General features: G+C 42.6%; 1 protein-coding gene across 1 annotated transcript in view; it reads left to right on the forward strand.

The window, feature by feature from the left end:
• MBOAT2 (membrane bound glycerophospholipid O-acyltransferase 2) overlaps window positions 1–20,602 on the forward strand; it is a 319,612-nt gene that overhangs the window by 260,985 nt on the left and 38,025 nt on the right. Inside the window, exon 7 of the mRNA XM_073625406.1 lies at window positions 6,689–6,872. Within this exon, the coding sequence (XP_073481507.1) occupies window positions 6,689–6,872 (184 nt within the window). The remainder of the gene's footprint in view (window positions 1–6,688; window positions 6,873–20,602) is intronic.

Here is a 20,602-nt window from a genome sequence, read left to right on the forward strand (position 1 = left end):
AACAGCACCCAGAAGAAGCCAAGTAGAAGAAGCTGGCAATGGCGAGGAACATTTCCCTTTAATTCCATGCTTCTCCCCTAAGAGGAAGCTCTGAAAAAAGTCTTTACAGCCTCTATTTATGCTGTAGCTTGCTCTTTAGCCACTTTTTATGGCAAACTCTGGAAGCTCCTTCCCAAAACTATTTACATGCTAGCCCTCTACCCAGGGTGGACCACTGTTGGCAGGGGGACACCCTAGGTAGAATTTTTCTTAGTTCAACATTTCAAAGGCATGCAGAATTTGAAAGCTTGACACGTTTGGTTTCTTTTTACTCAACACAATACCATCTTGTATATTTTACCAAAACATTGGGTGTTATATTATGTTTTTGTGCACTAAAATTAATTTTTTGCTGAAAATATGCATTTGATAAACAACTGCGCAAATGTCGTACAAGATAAAAAATTGCCACCACCTAGCAACATTACTTACAAATGACTGTTGGCTTTGTACACTGTGGGTGTAAATGGGGCTTCAAGCTCACTTTGACACCTGCTAATAATTTGTACTGTATAAACTGCTGCTGGTAATTATATGTATCTATGCTGTAACAGACAGGTGGGCTTATTGTAGTAAGAAGTAATTGTAATGGTCACTGAGTTATGGATCTTTAGTTTTTGGTTACTGGTTATCTTGACTTTTGTGCTAATCATAGGTGGTTGCTACGTGGAACAGGATAAGAGTGATTCCAAGTTAATTCTTAAATTAGATATGATTTAAGTGTAAGTTAAATAGTTACATAGTTAGTCAGGTTGAAAAAAGACACAAGTCCATCTATTTCAACCAAAAAGTGTAGACAGACATGTAATTCACGGATAAAAAACATCGTCACAAACTGTCTTACCCATCCGAACATTTGTAAATCTGTTCAGCCAATTTTCCAGTCAAACACCCAGAGACCATGGCTAGGTACTGATCATTTACTTTTCTCCTTTACAGTTATTGCAATATAGCTTATCCAAGAGTATGACTGGTTACAAATGTCAGCTTACTGATAAGAACATTTCTGCTCTCTTTTCTCAAAGCATGAAGCTCCATTTGTTCAATTTACAGCACTGTACAATGCAAGAAAACCTTATTATCCCACAGCACTATCCCATATTTATCCCTGACAAAATGATGATACACAGGGGGTTTAAAAATATTTCAGGAAGCTAACACAAAGATTTGGCTAATTTTAAAGCCCAACTACCTGCATTTTTTAAAATTCTGATGTCTTCTGACAAGTCATTTGAGGTTCCCGAGTCCTTGTCTTAGTCTCCCGACCATAGTCATTTCCTCTCATGGTTATAATTTCTGCACTGGGGATGCATACTTTGGTAAAAACTTAAGGACCTATGTCATTGGGCTTCTGTTCATTTCAAGCAGGTTATGCATCCCCATATAAGTGTGTTAAATTGCAAAATCCACTTGAAGCAGGTCAGGTAGGAGGTAGGTCAAATGCACCTGTCAGTGAATTCTAAATGATCTCAGAAGCTTCCCAAACTGACACCAACACAAGCTCAAAGTCGGTCAGCACAGGCCCTTATTGAGATTATACAAACAAATGGCAACAAACCCAACCTATAACTAGCCTTTGCAGCAAGGTGCACATGGAAGGACAATACACATCAAAAACAAACAAAAAATACCAGCTCACTTACCTGCCAGCCTGCAACAAAACCGAATTGATCCTGTCTAACAGTTCACATTAAAGACAAGGGGTTTAGTCGCACACATTTGCAAATACATGTGTAAGCTGCAGTGGCCACATCAAGACACCCTAGTGTACTGCAGTCCTAACGCTATAATTTTGAGAATCTCCCAAATTGGAGCACATATAGCAGTCAATAGTTTAAGGGCAGATATGCCTGGAGGGAGCCCACCCCTTCTTAAAGGTACAGGAATGCACAGGACACCCAGCAATAGCACAATGGCAGCTGAAGGTATCCAGCGCATCCCCTCACCAATTCACTAACTGTATAAACAAATGGCAACCATCCCATCCTATGACTAGCCTTTGCAGGGAGGAACACATAGAAGGGCAACACACATAAAAAACAAACAAAAATTCCCAGCTCATTTACCAGCCAGCCTGCAACAAAACCAAACTGACCCTGTCTAACAGTTGACGTTAAAAACAAGGGGTTTAGTTGCACACATTTGCAAATATATGTGTGAGCTGCAGTGGTTACGTCAAGGCATCCCAGTGTACTGCTGTCCTAACTCTAATTTTGAGAGTCTCCCAAATTGGCCCACATCTATCCACACGTTGGGAGACTCATAATTATATTTAGGACCGCAGTACACTGGGGTGCCTGGACGTGACCACTGTAGCTTTAGTCTCCATTCAGCAGCTCCCATGTATATGGTGGATACATTGTCCGTAGGGCTCAGAGGGCTTTCCTTCATTTTCTGCACAGCAAGGTAGTAACAAGCAATGTTGTTTATTAGGACAAGTTCATTACATTACCATAGAAAAGCAATAGGAGAAATGCTAAGGTGAGCAGTACAGATAGTGGGGTCAGAGCGCAATGTGCTGTAAGTGTCAGGCTCTTAACTGAAAAAAAGAAATGTATTGTCACCTTTTCTGTCCTCAGAAAGGTCAGATGCCTCTACATATCATAAACATCTTTGTGCCCTGCCCTATCTACTGTACATGCCCGCATTTTTGGAGCTGCTATCAGAAGATTACATTTCTACTCCCATAATTGGAAACAATGTCATATTTGTTGTGTTTTCAGCCTCAGATTACTTTTGGTGAAACTGTGTCGAAAGACAGACAAAATGCTAATTCAGCATTACGCATTCCCAGGAACATGCTCTACTCAATTATCTGAAAGCAGCAACTTGTGAGCTAATCAAAACAAACACTTGTCATTCCGGTTTTGTCAGCCATCCCTTTTACTTCTAAGGCCAACAATTTACAGAATAGGTTATTATGGCTGACTTAAAGCAGGCAGGCATAAAAGACACAAATTATTGCAGGTCTGTATTCAATGATATATCATTAAATGTACTTTCCTTAAAGGAGAAGTACAGCCAAAGCTTGTTTGGCTGTACTTCTGTGGATCACAGGAGTGCAGTTCGTTCTGCACCCCTGTGATCTGTTTGCAGCAGACAGCGGGCTGAAGCCCGCTGTCAGCTGACGTCACAGAGCCTGTCCAGGCTTGGGCAAGATCATGAAAATTAAGTTGGGATCCGCCCACATGCCTGGACAGGCACCTGGCTCAGCCTCTCAGCGATCTGCTGAGAGCCTGAGTCGGCTGTTTCCACCCCCTCCACAGCCCAGCGCTCTAGTTAGTGCGGAGGGGGGAAGGCAGAGCAGAGAGCTGCTGACAGTCAGCAGCTATCGGCTCAAAAAGCTGCAAGAACCAAGCGATCAGCTGTGTTCCATCACTCAGTTCTCAGTGTTAGAGGCGCCAGGGAAAAGATGCATTGGATGCAAAGATGCTGCATCCACCTAGGTAAGTATGATTCTTAAAAAAATACAAAAACCCATACATCTCTTTTAAAGCAGTGTAAATGCATGGATTTCACTTGGTGCGAGTCTCTTGTAGTCTAATATATATTTGCTTTTAGAAAATATATAATATTTTGGGGTTTAGATCATTTTCTAGCAAAAAAAAGATTCTTAACATGTGGATTTAAAAATTGCCCCAGCCAGCAAGTGGTCAAAGAAGAATACCAGCCAATGTTTCCTTCAACATGAGGGGAAGTACTAAGACCTCTGCCATGTTGTTATTGCAATCTTTGTCCAAGTTTGGGTGATTTAGTACCAGTTCCTGTCCCAATAACACAGAAAAAATAACGGCACTCTCCTCAGTAGTGACCCAGATGGTTAAAAAACTTGACCGAGTTTCAAACCCTTTCCCATTTAACTAATAGCATGTTTTTTTTCGCTGTCTGGGTTTCTGTTAAAGCATTCTCCTTACTTCCCGTACTGTGGACACAACAGGAAGTAAAGGGTAAAGAGAAATTACTTCAACATGGTGTGATGTGAGAGCTCAGGATCACCGCCTGCCGCATGTAAAATCACATTTTTTATTGAACTTTCAAACAGCCCAGAAAACAAAACCGCTTTCTTCTGCAAATGAACACAAAATAGTCTATAACTCTAATACAAATGGAAAACAAGAATGGCTCACCGCCTGTACAATAGTCCTACACCTGGGGTTTGGGGTTTCCCGTCTGCTTCAGGAGTTCCACAGAGGAGGCTCTCACAGTTCAGCAGCCTTGGCTCAGTCCCAAGCTAGTCCACCCTGCTCACTCAGCTATGTCCAGCTCCCTCACAGATAGGTGCTGACTGTCTCCTTCTCTTTTTCTGGACCCTGATGCACCCCAGTTAACTCCTTCAGAACCAAAATCACTAAAAAAAAAAAACTATCCAGGACCATCCCTGGCATCCTGTACAATGGATAAAGACTGCATTTTAAATCTGACAGAGATTTCAACCCACCTCATTCTTTTCAAAATGAAAAAGCTTTAGCTTTCAGAGGTAGACAGGAGCATTTGGTATTTTCACTGAGAGCTGAGTTAAGAAAGGACCTGTCAGGCAGTTGGCATATATTTTATACTGTATGAGTGCAAAGTAAACTACTTAGGGGAGCCTAGGGGAACAGATGTGACAGATGTCTCCTTACATTGCTACCATGCCAGATTTCAATTATGTGTGTCCTCCAGGCCATTTTGATTGTGCTGCCCCGCTACGACTGCAGATCTTTGTAGTGGTTCAGTTCCTACAGCTAAAGTTATAAAATAATATATTTTATATGTGATAAAATCTTGGTTTCCCAGTAAATTTACCTTAAAGGTAATTATTTTGGTTGGCTTTACTTCGATATTTATTTAGTAACTTTTTCAAGTTCATATTTGTGTAAAGGTTTATTTTTCGAAATAAATGTGTACATCTAACAAAACTTGCTTTATGAAACCATTGATTATTTGTATAAGATGTTATTATTTTACAACTAAACATTTTATACAAGGTTCTTCTACAGTATTTTGTGACCCCCCCCCCCCCCCCCCCAAACACTTACCTGTCTCTTTTCACGCTCCAGTGCTGCTTTTGGCTGCGGCCCCACTCTCCTCTTTTCCTGGTTTTGCAGGATACATCGAGATCAGCGGGAGCCATCGGCTCCTGCTGCTGTCAGTCATATCCTATAATGAGAGCAGAGGGGCGTGGCCAAGCTGCACTGTGTGAGTCTATGGACACACACAGCCTGGCTTAGGAGCGCTCCTGCACAAGTACCCTCTTAGCACATGACTTGCTAAGGGGTCAACAACAGGAAAGGAGGAGCGGACAGCGTTGGCGGGGGCACTCCAGAAGAGGAGGTAAGGGACTGCTCTGTGCAATACCATCACATTTCGTATTTACCTGGCTGCAAAGATATAAAATGGTAATACTACTACATATTCTCTTTAAAGAGATACTTTAATGTTTTATGGTCAATTATATATTACATGATTTTTACATGGTTATGATGTTTTAGATATGCTGTTTATATATATTTTTTTTCAAAGCACTGTGGGAAAAAGACAGCACAGTAGCTGAGTTCAGGCTGGCTCTAACATGGAACATGCGTATTGTTTTTCCCCGTTTTGGCACAGCCTATTAGTTTCAATGGGCTGTCCTGTGAGAAACACACAAAAGACGTAGTGGGCCCTTTTTAAAAAATCACACAGCATCAAAATGCACGGTACTTTAGCTTTTTTTGTGGTGTGTGCACAGTAACATGTTGCCGGGGGGGGGGGGGGATGAAGAATTAACAGTGCCTCAATGCATCTGCTAAAGGGCTCTAGAAGGGCATGCAAAAGCGTTTAAACATAGTCTTACACTTTACCTGCTTCTGCATATAGGAGTACATATTATTAATGTACAATTTTTCAGAATTATCTAAGAAAAAAATCAAATATTAAAGGAAACTTGAAAAAAAAAATTACATTACCTAAAAATTGTATTACAACAACACTTGAAATTTTGATGAAACAATGGATTTTCTCCATATCTTGGTACTCAGGGTCAGTTGATAACCTGTTTTTTTTTTGTTTTTTTTGTTTTTGTTTTTTCTTTGTGTAATGGTGGTAGTTACATTTCAAGAGACTTTTACTATTTAATTTTCTAAATGTGAATTGATTTCTGTTACTAATATCAAAGCTATTTCAAGGGCACTGTACACTGGAAGATATAAAGTCTCTGCATATCCTTCAGCAAGCAATCAAAATCCACTTTTCATTGCTCTAAAATAAGTTGGCATATGGAAGCTTACATCTGGTCACTACAAGCAATATCTCCACCTTTGTTTCCTTTATGTTCCACAGTTAAACCTCACATTTGAAAGTTAAAGGATGACAGGTATTACCAGCAGCCCGTGGTATACCTAGAAAATTTGACAGCTGTAGCAAATTAACTTTCAACACCTCCCTGCTATTCAACAGAATTATTTTCAATAATAATGATGAAATGCCAACATGCCCTGATTGGTTGCTATGGGTATCGGAGATACTTTACATTCCAGTTGATATAATTCAGACCTTTCGGATGTCACTGCCTGCAACTGGAAGCTTTAAAACTACAGTAATGCTTTTAATGCCTATTATGCTTTTTTCTTTGTTTTGATTTTTGTCCAAAGAAGTGACATCTCACCAGCTGCGTATGTTTGAATTACAGACACATGCCAAGTCTCCTGGAGTATTTAAGTTACTGCTGCAATTTCCTGGGCATCCTGGCAGGCCCATTATGCTCTTATAAAGACTATATTAATTTTATCGAAGGCACATCATATCATGTGAAAGAGGCAGAGGTCAATGGGAAAGAAGACATAAAATATGAACAGAAAGAACCATCTCCTAATGTAAGTGCCAGACTGCTTTTCTGCTTACTGTGCTCTTGCTGGAACTATGTGGATTGCTCTTATAGTTATGAGACATACAGTAAAAGAAACCTGTATAAGTATAACCTTCTCTGGTTTAAAGGCTAACCATGCAAAACTGAATGCAGTATCTCACAGTATCTCACAAAAGTGAGTACACCCCCCACATTTTTGTAAATATTTTATTATATCTTTTCATGGTGACAACACTGAAGAACTGACACTTTGCTACAATGTAAAGTAGTGAGTGTACACCTTGTATAACAGTGTAAATTTACTGTCCCCTCAAAATAACTCAACACACAGCCATTAAAGAGGAACTGCAATCTGCTTTCATCATTTGTAATAAAAATATCTTTGCCATTCTAAAGCTTCCCGCCAACCACTTTGCATATTATTTTATATATACTGTGATTTTTTTTAATTCTGTATTCTTGCCAAATATGCTGCTGAAATCCCCCTCCACTAAGTGTGGCTGCAACCATTTTAACTGGGCAGCGGAAGCTGCTGCCTGTTCACTTCCTGGATTTACACAGACACACAAAGGCACACCTCAAGCTCTGCAGCTCTCATTGGCCCTCTTATGACTCACCCCCCTTCTTTTCCTGGCAAACTCTCACAACAGCGAGAGAGAGATCTTTGCATGATGTCATAAGCTTAGGCTTTTTACCAGACAGGAAACAGGAAGTGGACTGTATAATGTATTTACTGGCAGAAAAAAAAAGTTTTACTATCCAAAGTTAAAACAACAGGGGCAGAGGATTTATTAGATGGAAAGATGAAAAAATGACTGAAGTTCCACTTTAATGTCTAAACCGCTGGCAACAAAAGTGAGTACACCCCTGTAAATGTCCAAATTGGGCCCAAAGTGTCAATAATTTGTGTGGCCACCATTATTTTCCAGCACTGCCTTAACCCTCTTGGGCATGGAGTTCACCAGAGCTTCATAGGTTACCACTGGAGTCCTCTTCCACTCCTCCATGATGACATCACTGCGCTGGTGGATGTTAGAGACCTTGCGCTCCTCCACCTTCCATTTGAGGATGCCCCACAGATGCTCAATAGGGTTTAGGTCTGGAGACATGCTTGGCCAGTCCATCACCTTTACCTTCAGCTTCTGAAGTGAGGAGATCATGCTCTGTTTCAGTATGTCACAGTACCTGTTTACATTCATGGTTCCCTCAATGAACTGTAGCTCCCCAGTGCCGACACAGGCCCGGACCATGACACCACCATGCTTAACTGTAGGCAAGACACACTTGTCTTTGTACTCCTGATCTGGTTGCCGCCACACACGCTTGACACCATCTGAACCAAATAGGTTTATCCTGATCTCATCAGACCACAGGACATGGTTCCAGTAATCCATGTCCTTAGTCTGCTTGTCTTCAGCAAACTGTTTGCAGGCTTTCTTGTGCATCATCTTTAGAAGATTCTTCTGTACTCTTTAGGAGATATTCACTTTGCATGCAGCCACTGACGTCAGCAGCCCATGCACTGTGAAGGTCCGGCAGACGCTGCGGGACTTAGCCGGAAAGAAGTCTCTCGTGCGCATGCACGGGAGTGACGACATCGGGGCTCTGGCCACTCACAGCGCCAGAGCCGCGAACCCAGAAGACACGCAGAGGGGAAATGTCAGCTCCCTCGGCGTGGACCGGGATCAGCTGCCGACGCCTCGTTCTAAGGTAAGTATTTCATAATGAGCTAGTATGCGGTGCATACTAGCTCATTATACCTTTTTGCCTTACAGGTTTAAAAAAAAAAAAAAAAAATTTCTGCGGGTATACAACTGCATTAAGTACAGGGCAACACAGGCCATGCTTATGGGGAAGTGAAATTAACCATATTGTTCTCATCCTCCAATGTTTTACTAGCAAAACCAGCATTTTCTAAAGATATGAATATAATAGCGTTTAGCATACATTTATTTGAAATTAATGAATGGCCATACTTTTGCTACTCTGATGTAAAACAGCACAAATTATATTCTAAGGCTTGTCTTTTTTATTGCAACACTAAAATGGCATCCCTGGTTAAACATGTGTGTGTGTGTATATATATAGTATATATTCACTTTATTACCAAAAGTATTGGAACGCCTGCCTTTACACGCAACTGTACTTTAATGGCATCCCAGTCTTAGTTCGTAGAGTTAAATATTGAGTTGGCCCACCCTTTGCAGTTATAACAGCTTTAACTCTTCTGGGAAGGCTGTGCACAAGGTTTAGGAGTGTGTCTATGGGAATGTTTGACCATTCTTCCAGAAGTGCATTTGTGAGGTCAGGCACCGATGTTGGACGAGAAGGCCTGGCTCACAGTCTCTGCTCTAATTCATCCCAAAGGTGTTCTATCAGGTTGAGGTCAGGGCTCTGTGCAGGCCAGTCAAGTTCCTCGACCCCAAACTTGCTTATCCATGTCTTTATGGACCTTGCTTTGTGCACTGGTGCACAGTCATGTTGGAACAGGAAGGGGCCATCCCCAAACTGTTCCCACAAAGTTTAGAGCATGAACTTGTCCAAAATGTCTTGGTATTCTGACACCTTAAGTGTTCCCTTCACTGGTACTAAGGGGCCAAGCACAACCCCTGAAAAACAACCCCACACCATAATCCTCCCTCCATCAAATGATTTGGACCATAAAGTCCATAAAGACATGGATGAGCGAGTTTGGGGTGGAGGAACTTGACTGGCCTGCACAGAGCCCTGATCTCCACCCAAAAGAACACCTTTGGGATGACTTAGAGCTAGGACTGCGAGCCTGGCCTGCTCATCCAACATCAGTACCTGACCTCACAAATGCACTTCTGGAAGAATGGTCAAACATTCCCATAGACACATCCTTGTGGATAGCCTTCCCAGAAGAGTTGAAGCTGTTATAGCTACAAAGGGTGGGCCAGCTCAATATTAAACCCTACAGACTAAGACTGGGATACTATTAAAGTTCATGTGCGGGTATATATATATATATATATATATATATATATATATATATATATATATATATATATATATATATATATATATATTGTACAGTGGGGCAAACAAGTATTTAGTCAGCCACCAATTGTGCAAGTTCTCCCACTTAAAAAGATGAGAGAGGCCTGTAATTGTCATCATAGGTATACCTCAACTATGAGAGACAAAATGTGGAAACAAATGTGGGAAAACTTGCAGAATTGGTGGCTGACTAAATACTTTTTTTTTTGCCCCACTGTATGTATAACTAAATAGAAGTCGCTCTGGTTCATGTAATCCAACCAACCACTAGCCCTGAAACAGTTAAACATTTAGACTGAATATAGAGACTTTATTATAAAACTTCAACATTGTATGAGTCACAGAGATGAGAAGATTGCCCATACTGTAAGTCAGCGGTATTGTATTGTAGTGCTTGTAGACATTTTAGAGATCCTGCTGTATAGAGATTTGGAGGCTGTACATTAGAGCCATTACTGCTGGTTTTGTACCAAATTCTTCCTGAAGACACAACATGTAAAATGCTACATGCAGTCTCACTTTCAAGTTCATTTCTCTGTTTAGTGGAAACTATCTACAAAACTCTCCTGTGCAATGAAATATGAATGATAGACTATGTTTTTCATGATTATGTGTTTTTAAAACTAGAGCACTTTATATATTATTGCCGTTATATGCATACAGTACATTTTCTCTATTTAATGAAACATTGAATATTTAAAGTTCTTCTTGGCAGAGATGTACAGCACTTGGTGCAGAGTATATTAAATCTAGATTTTTTTCTTATTCTTTATTTACCAAAAGATCATAATACAGAGAACACATCACACATTAACAACCCCATGTATCACAAGGGGTACAACGAGAAAAGCTTACAATACATTTTTTAACCATGGCAGCGTCGCGTAGGACGCACATAGGGTCAACCACGTAGCAAAAAGATCAAGGTAAATTCAACCAGTAAAAAATAAAATGTAGGTACCCCATGAAACAAATTATCTTTAAATGGCTACATGTTTCTGTTTGTGACCAGTGAACCCATTTTTCTGGAAGCCCACTTGGAACCTTTGTGTACCTACGTTCTGATCACTGCTCATGCTTATTGTCCTTCAAACACACACACTTATAGGCCTGATGAGGGGCACCTGAACTTTACCCATACATGTTCACTAAACAGGTAGCACTCTCCAGTGCTTACATGCACCTTTCAGGGACTTCCTCGCTGTTCCATTTGCCCTCTGGAATCACCAAAAATATCTGCATATTTTCTGGGTTACGCAGTATTAAGGACTTCCTTCTCCATGAACACTCTCAGACATGATGATTGCCCACTAAGGCCCTTAGCCAGCAAGAAACAGGGTGGTGGGAGAGCTAGTGGAAGGTAAATAACAAACACAGAGAGTGTGTGCCACCCGGTGATACTTTGCTTTAAAATGACAACATACAGGTTCTTTGTCCCAACATGCTTGGGACAAAGCACCCAAAAAACAAAACAAAAAAACAAAACAAAATAAAACCCAAAAAACGAAGAAAAAAATGGGCAGACTCGATGGACTACTGTTTTTTTCTGCCATCACTTTTCCATGTTTCTATCTTTCTGTAAGTGAACGTCTTACAAGTACATTTAAATCTTAGCATAATCATTTTTATAAACCGAATTGCATTTCTTCATACAAAATGACTGAGAGCTAACATTTTGTCTGACTCTGCTGGAAGAAGAGCTTCATTAAAATTGTCAGGGACTACTTAGGAACCACCATCCCTCATACTACTCATCTCTGCAACCCTTGTTTATGGCTCACCTCTGCACCCCTCATCCATGGCTCACTGCTGCACCCCTCATCAGGGGCGGACTGACCATTCGGGCACTCGGGCACTGCCCGAGGGCCCCATGCTACTAAGGGGCCCCATCAGGGTTGCCAGCCTCAATAAAACCAGAGACAGTATGTAAAAATCTGTGTTTTTTTTTTTTAAATCCCAAGATTATAGCTGCCCCGCCTCTCTAGTACCTTTTCAGTGTGTGTATGTGTATTCTGTGTGTGTATACTGTGTGTGTATATTGTGTATCTGTGTGTGTATACTATATGTGTGTGTGTATACTGTGTGGCCCCATAATCTATTGCCTGGGGACCCCATAATCTCCTATTGCTTGGGGGCCCTATAATCTCCTATTGCCTGGGGGCCCCATAATCTCCTATTGCCTGGGGGCCCCATAATCTCCTATTGCCTGGGGGCCCCATAATCTCTTATTGCCCGGGGGGCCCCATAATCTCCTATTGCCCGAGGGCCCCATGAGTTGTCAGTCCACCCCTGCCCCTCATTTAATGCTCAGCTCTGCACTCCTCACACACACCTCTTCTGCACTCCTTATCTATTGCTCACCTCTGCACCCCATGTCCACCCCTCCCCTTTTATTCCCTATGTCCATCACTCACTTCTGCATCCTATGTCCATTGTTTGCTTTTGCACCCCATGCCTACTGCTCACCTCTGTACTCCATTTCCACTGCTTAATCTCTGAATCGCCCATCCACAGAAAACCTCTACACCCCATCTCCACTGCTCACCTCTGCACACCATACCCACCATATCTGCTTACCTTGGAACCCTCTACACCTCTTTTCTTCCCTGCAATCACCTGCACCCCTCACAACAGAGCTTGCCTCTGCTGGCACATTCTTCTCATCAGCATGCTCATTTCAGCAGGAGGCTCTATGCCAGACACTGCCCGTACTCTCAATCTCTGGCACAGCATATTAGACCAATTATGGAGGGCATACTCAGGCAAGAGATGGATGATGTGCCCAGCTTGGCAATTTATCCAAAACGAGTCTGTGACCAAAGTTTGGTCATCACCCATATATCCACCTCTGCATCTACTGCTTATAGATTGAGATCCACTGTGCCTAGATTGACTCTGATAAGTGAGACATAACTCTCCCTTAAACCCAGCAAGGAACAGGGTTAATTAGTGTAGGAAGTGAGAATTAATTTAAACAGAATGAAATAGTTGATATACTGTGTGTGTGTGTGTGTGTGTATATACAGTGGCACCCCATATTGAGAGAAAAACACAGAATTGTTGACCTTTTTGCAGATTTATTAAAAAATAAAAACTGAAATATCACATGGTCTTAAGTATTCAGACCCTTTGCTGTGACACTCATATATTAAACTCAGGTGCTGTCCATTTCTTCTGATCAACCTTGAGATGGTTCTACACCTTCATTTGAGTCCAACTGTGTTTGATTATACTGATTGTACTTGATTAGGAAAGCTACACACCTGTCTATATAAGACCTTGCAGCTCTCAGTGCATGTCAGAGCAAATTAGAATCATGAGGTCAAAGGAACTGCCTGAAGAGCTCAGAGACAGAATTGTGGCAAGGCACAGATCTGGCCAAGGTTACAAAAAAATTTCTGCTGCACTTAAGGTTCCTAAGAGCACAGTGGCCTCCATAATCCTTAAATGGAAGACGTTTGGGACGACCAGAACCCTTCCTAGAGCTGACCGTCTGGCCAAACTGAAGGGGAGAAGAGCCTTGGTGAGAGAGGGAACGAAGAACCCAAAGATCACTGTAGCTGAGCTCCAGAGATGCAGTCGGGAGATGGGAGAAAGTTGTAGAAAGTCAACCATCACTGCAGCCCTCCACCAGTCGGGCTTTATGGCAGAGTGGCCAGATGGAAGCCTCTCCTCAGTGCAAGACACATGAAAGCCCGTATGGAGCTTGCTAAAAAAAACACCTGAAGGACTCCAAGATGGTGAGAAATAAGATTCTCTGGTCTGATGAGACCAAGATAGAACTTTTTGGCCTTAATTCTAAGCGGTATGTGTGGAGAAAACCAGGCACTGCTCATCACCTGTCCAATACAGTCCCAACAGTGAAGCATGTTGGTGGCAGCATCATGCTGTCGGGGTGTTTTTCAGCTGCAGGGACAGGAGGACTGGTTGCAATCGAGGGAAAGATGAATGCGGCCAAGTACAGGGATATCCTGGACGAAAACCTTCTCCAGAGTGCTCAGGATCTCAGACTGGGCCAAAAGTTTACCTTCAAAACAAGACAATGACCCTAAGCACACAGCTAAAATAACGAAGGAGTGGCTTCACAACAACTCCGTGACTGTTCTTGAATGGCCCAGCCAGAGCCCTGACTTAAAACCAATTGAGCATCTCTGGAGAGACCTAAAAATGGCTGTCCACCAACGTTTACCATCCAACCTGACAGAACTGGAGAGGATCTGCAAAGAGGAATGGCAGAGGATCCCCAAATCCAGGTGTGAAAAACTTGTTGCATCTTTCCCAAAAAGACTCATGGCTGTATTAGATCAAAAGGGTGCTTCTAAATACTGAGCAAAGGGTCTGAATACTTAGGACCATGTGATATTTCGGTTTTTCTTTTTTAATAAATCAGCAAAAATCTCAACAATTCTGTGTTTTTCTGTCAATATGGGGTGCTGTGTGTACAATAATGAGGAAAAAAAATGAACTTAAATGATTTTAGCAAATTGCTGCAATATAATAAAGAGTGAAAAATTTAAGGGGCTCTGGATACTTTCTGTCCCAACTGTGTGTGTGTGTGTGTGTGTGTGTGTGTGTGTGTGTATATATATATATATATATATATATATATATTATATTACCAAAAGTATTAGGACGCCTGCCTTTGCACACACATGAACTTTAATGGCGTCTTAGTCTGAAGGGTACAATATTGAGTTGGCCCACCCTTTGCAGCTATAACAGCTTTAACTCTTCTGGGAAGGCTGTCCACAAGGTTTAGGAGTGTCTATGGGAATGTTTGACCATTCATCCAGAAGCGCATTTGTGAGGTCAGGCACTGATGTTGGACGAGAGGGCCTGGCTCACAGTCTCTGCTCTAATTCATCACAAAGGTGTTGTATCTGGTTGAGGTCAGGACTCTGTGCAGGCCAGTCAAGTTCCTCGACCCCAAACTTGCTTATCCATGTTTTTTTTAACCTTGTTTTGTGCACTGGTGCACAGTCATGTTGGAACAGGAAGGATATCCCCAAACTGTTCCCACAAAGTTGAAAGCATGAAATTGTCCAAAATGTCTTGGCATTCTAACGCCTTAAGAGTTCCCTTCACTGGAACTAAGGGGCCAAGCCCAACCCCTGAAAAACAACCCCACACCATAATCCTCCCTCCATCAAATGATTGCTTTGTGCACTGGTCCAAATCATATGGTGGAGGAGGGATTATGGTGTGGGATTGTTTTTAAAGCGTTGGGCTTAGTCCCTTAGTTCCAGTGAAGAGAACTCCTAAGGCGTCAGCATACCAAGACATTTTGGACAACGTCATGCTGCCAACTTTGTTGGAACAGTTTGGGGATGGGCCCTTCCTGTTCCAACATGACTGCACACCAGTGCACAAAGCAAGGTTCAAAAAAACATGGATGAGTGAGTTTGGGGTGGAGGAACTTGACTGGTCTGCACAGAGCCCTGACCTAAACCCAATAGAACACCTTTGGGATGAATTAGAGCAGAGACTGCAAGCCAGGCCTCCACATCAGTGCCTGACCTCACAAATACGCTTCTGGAAGAATGGTCAAACATTTCCATAGACACACCCCTAGACCTTGTGGACAGCCTTCCCAGAAGAATTGAAGCTGTTATAGCTACAAAGGGTTGGCCAACTCAATATTGAACCCTACGGACTAAGACTGGGATGCAATTAAAGTTCATAAAGTTCCTGTGCGTGTAAAGACAAGCGTACCAATACTCTTGGTAGTATAGTGTGTGTGTGTGTGTGTGTGTGTATATGTATATATAAAAGCCTGTACAATGGAGCAGCGCTGAATTAGAATACACCAATAAAACATTAAAAACCATAGAAATAAAAATATTGTTTAGATAAATAACTCAAGGTGAAAATCAAGTGCACAATTAATAACAATAATAAAGTGCATTGTTCAGATATGGAATAATAAAACAAAATGAAAGTCCAGTGCAAGAGTAATCTATATCAAATGACATAAATTGCAGTCCTCCTTCCAAGATGAATGGTGAGTAATTAACAAACAAATCCCAGTGTCAGCAATCATATATCAGTGAGAATCCCAAAGAGGGCGCAAATCCGCCACCGTGTGCAATGGCCGCTCACCTCAGATCCAAGAATAATGAGCATCAGACTGCCAAAGCAATCTGCATACATTGTCATCCATCAATGGTTATCGCACATGTACTATATTCACTACTAATGAAGAATCAGAAAAATACCAAAACAGTTTCTATGTTCCATACAGGAAGCCCTCTATTATTTCTTCAGAGCTTTAGATCGAGGTGTGACAGACATTCATACTCTTGGCTCTGGAAATATACATCTTTTCTAGTTCTAATAGACATTGCTTAGATTTGCTGTCCTCACTTGCTTGTGTATTTTGCTGAGAATCACGTACTCTTAACTACTCAGCTTGGAAACATGTCTGTACATGCATGTGTGCTTAAAAAAAGCATATTCTCACTTGTCCTCCCAGCACACCCAGGGAAAAAATGGCAATAGATCATTATCTGTTTAGAGGTTGTTCATTCTCCTGCTGCTACAGAGGAAAGTACACTCTAAATGTGATCTGTCTTCAGGCTGGCTTGAAAGGGAAACAAAATGGGCTGATAAAATCTGTCTACAGGTTACGTTTGTCATAGACATGAAATGAGAGTTGACCCGGATGCTGCATGATTGTTCTGTGAACTGTATAACGCAAATCCCAATTAAAGTAACCTCCCAGGACCTCTCCATAGACACAGCAAAAATCCCCACAAAAAGTAAAGTAGGACTTTAAAGTAACACTTGCCTGGATATTCAAAATGGATAAAATTGCATGCTTTATTGTGCAGTGAAGTAAACAAATCAAGAGCATAATGTTATGTTCTGTATACTTCACTGTACAATACAAATGGCATTTCATGTTTTTTAAACATGCACGTGTGATTATTTTTTAGAAAGATCATGACATAAACATTCATGATCATTTTAGCCAAGTGTTCTTGTTTATGTTCTGAGCTGAGATTCCTGGTGCTTACCTTATCTTGGGAACACACAGGCCCGTCGCGTCAGGACAGGCAAAACAAGCAATTGCTTGGGGCCCCAGCCGCGCCGCCGGCCGCCACTTCCTATAAGCTGTAGCCTGTAGCGTGGCCGAGCTCCTCCTCCTTCCTCCTGCAGTCTGCGCGGTACAGGAGATTCAGTTTCCTGTTCCCGGCCGGACTGACAGGAAGTGCACACACTGAGTGCTCACTTCCTTTTAGTCCGGCTGGCCGGGAACAGAAAACTGATTCTCCTTCCGCGGGATACGCGGTAGGGAGGGGGGTTAAAAAGAACACGGGGGGGGTTGGGGGGCCTCCATGTCCATTTTGCTTGGGGCCCCCAAATTCCTTCAAACGGCCCTGGAAACACAATAGTGATTGCATGAGAATCTATTTTGGACAACCAGTTGTCATCTGTGTTCTCAATGTGTAGAAAGACAGTGTACCATAATAAAGGGCGAAAAGGAATGTGCAGGAAGAGCAGGACACCTCCTAACACTATTGTTTTAAAGTTTGCATGTTACGAAAGTTGTATTTCTATAGCACCTTCTTATTCAGGGCACCCAAAACAATGGAGTACACCAGATGCCAGCATTGTAGTGCTGCAGCCTGTCCACTAGTGACAGATTTACCTAAAATGATACTGATGCCTATTGTCAGGTCACCTGAGTCCAGGTGACAGATGCATCCCGTTGGGGTCAGGAGTGCACTACTAGGTAGTGGACCATATGGCTGACTACTGCGGATGGAGCTTTAGATAATTCAGGAGAGCAGGTATTCTGGAGCACCAACACGGATCACACTGGGAACTAGAGCATGAGATTTCCCAGGGCGTGGAATCTAAGAGCCAGCGTGTGTTCACCAGAGGCCCCTAGTGGTCGGGATGCATTTAGCTGCAGTCTGGCTCCAGGTCGCCGACCCCCAGGGCCTCCCAGCTCACACTCACTGTAGACTACAGGGAGGTAGAGAGGAAGCAGCAGACTGCGACAACAAAGGATAGTCAGGAGACAGCCAAAGGTCGGGACAACAAGCAAGTAAGGATAGTCGAGGAACATGCCAAGGTCGGGATATGAAGCAGACAAGGACAGTCAGGAACAAGCCAAGATCAGTAACTAGAATCAGACGTAGAACACCACAGCAAAGAGCACACGGAAGCCAAACACACAATATTGATCAGCAGGGCTGGTTTGCAGTGCACAGGTTAATATAGAGTTCCCTGATAGGGCCTGGGGTGGGATTGGATGCTGGTGACCCATGTCACTGGCAGCCATCTAGGGTCAGGCAGCATCTATTTAAGACCCTGGCTTCTGGGCTTGGCACACATTGCGTTTGTGGGTAGTGTAGGTACAGGTCCCCCATCTGTCAGGGACAGTAATTAGTGGAAGGTAGAGGATCCAGACGAGTAGGGAAAGTGCAGGGACACGCCATTCTTCCTGGAAGTCTCCCTGCTTGAGTATGGACTGGTCAGGCCGCATCTCACCCTTCGAGACAGATGCTGTTGGCGCACCTGAGACCTACTGCTACACTCAAAACTGTAACATTCTGTGAGTACGCCTGGTCAGGTGATCTCCCCGCTGGTTTAGTTGCTCTTTGCTAAACCTTAACTTCAGTTAAGTTCTGTTTCTGCACCATGCTGCACCTCCCCACACCGCTACCTCTCTTGTACTGAAAAACATCATGCTTGGCACAGGTAATTACTTTGGATGCTGATCCTAAATCAAGAGTGTATGAAAAAAGATACCTTTCTGGCAAATTGGTTATTGCAAGGAAGAGAAATTAGATGATACATTTTGTAACTATGATTTAAAATCTATTATCATTCCTTATGCCTGCGCAGATTGTTGAAACATCCATTCCCTAGTATAAAATTCTAGAATTCTGCTTTTCTTTCATAGGGGAGCTTTAGGCACAGCTACATGTCTGAGATGCAACTGTGTGTATGGAATGGTCTTTGAAAAGCTCTCAGCAGTCATGGGCACAGGTGTGCCCACAGTAATTAGGTACTTCCAACAAACACCTTTTTCATGGGTATTCATGCAAACCGCTATGGTATATTGCAGTTATGTGTAGCTTGTAACTGAAGATCTGAAGCTGTTGACAAGTCCCATCATGGGGAAGGCTAGCCTGTTCCAAACCAAGTTGGCGTCCCCTTTTTCACCTATAACCGCCTCATTCGAGGACCGCTTTCCACAAGATTTTGGAGTGTGTCTGTAGGAATAAGTAACACTAAAAGAGCATTTGTGAGGTAAGGTACTAATGTTGCTCTGTAAGACTTGGCTTGCGTTCAGCATTCCAGTTTATCCCAGAGGTGTTCAGTAATCCTGAGTAAAGATGAGCTCTGGCGTGTTCGCACAGCCCACATGCAGAGCCCGCCAGGAAGTCGGTCTCTGCAGCCGCGTATCGGGATAATGTCTCACTGCCTGTGATTAGAGCAGCGCAGTGCCGACTTCCTGGCGGGCTCTGCACGTGGGCTGTGCGAACACGCCGGAGCTTATCCTTAATCCTGAGGTTGGGGTTCACTAGACCACTAGAGTTGATTCACATCAAACTCATCAAACCATGTCTTTATTGAGCTGGATTTGTGCCCCAGTTGCACAGCCATGCTGAAAAAAGGAATGAGCTTCCCCAAACCATTGCCACATTGTTGGAAGCACACAATTGTCTAAAATTTCTTTGTATGCTTATTTTTGTGAATGAAGATTTCATTGTTATGTCCTTGATTTTATAAACCTGGTTTTGGAAGGGGATATCCAACAAGCTTATATAGGTATGATGATCTGGTGTCTATAAACCTTAGCTCAAATAGTGTTTTTGTTTTAGGCCTCAATGCACGCTGGACATTCAGCCCCTGTACCTCAGATTCCAGGATTTCATGCAGGCAGAAGGCACAGGTTCACCCCCCAGACCAACTGCCAGCAGCTTAAGACTCTACATGAGACTGAAAAATGTGATGGACGCTGTACCAAGTGGTGCTAATGCTTAGATTCTGCATTCTGGGCATTCCTCTCCTCCCTGGAGGCATAGGGCCCTAAACATTAGTACCACTCAGTACAGTGCCGCCCCCTTCAGCTGATGCATTTCAGCCTCTCATAGACTTTTCAGGCTGCTGGCAGTAGGTCCTGGTGGTATACGTGTACTTTGAGTCCATATGAAAAGCCCGGAATCTGATGCACAGGGGCTAAACACCCAGTGTGCATGAGACCCTAGATGTTTTGTATTGTGACACTGTAATCCTTTGTTGAAACAGTTTTTATTATTGTCAGTAGACTTGCACAGATTTCTTTACCTCACCCTGGCTCCTCTATGAGTATTGTATCATTTATGTTTCTATGAGTATTGGTGAGCATAAACTAGACCAGATGTCTGGCGGACTTCCTCAGCAAATACCAACATCTCAGAGGTGAAGGAAAAATCTTCACATCTATTTTGCAACACTTGGCTCTTTTAGTATTTCGATTAAACACTGCAGATCAGAGTACAGTACTCTGCTGCCAGCTAAAGCAGTGCTTATTACATGGCACAATTTGGCCAAAATATAAGAGTTTACAATCGGTAAACGAAAAGAGACATTGCAGACTTAAGAGTTCCTGAGATTTATTGAAGATGTCGTGTCTGGCCAGAGTTGTTGTGCTGCAGGGTCCTGGTCTATCCTGGCACCGATCCCACACACTCCTGCAGGGCCAGGGCGAACTATGAG

The sequence above is a fragment of the Aquarana catesbeiana genome, linkage group LG04 (assembly GCF_042186555.1).
Source record: "Aquarana catesbeiana isolate 2022-GZ linkage group LG04, ASM4218655v1, whole genome shotgun sequence".
NCBI lineage: Eukaryota > Metazoa > Chordata > Amphibia > Anura > Ranidae > Aquarana > Aquarana catesbeiana.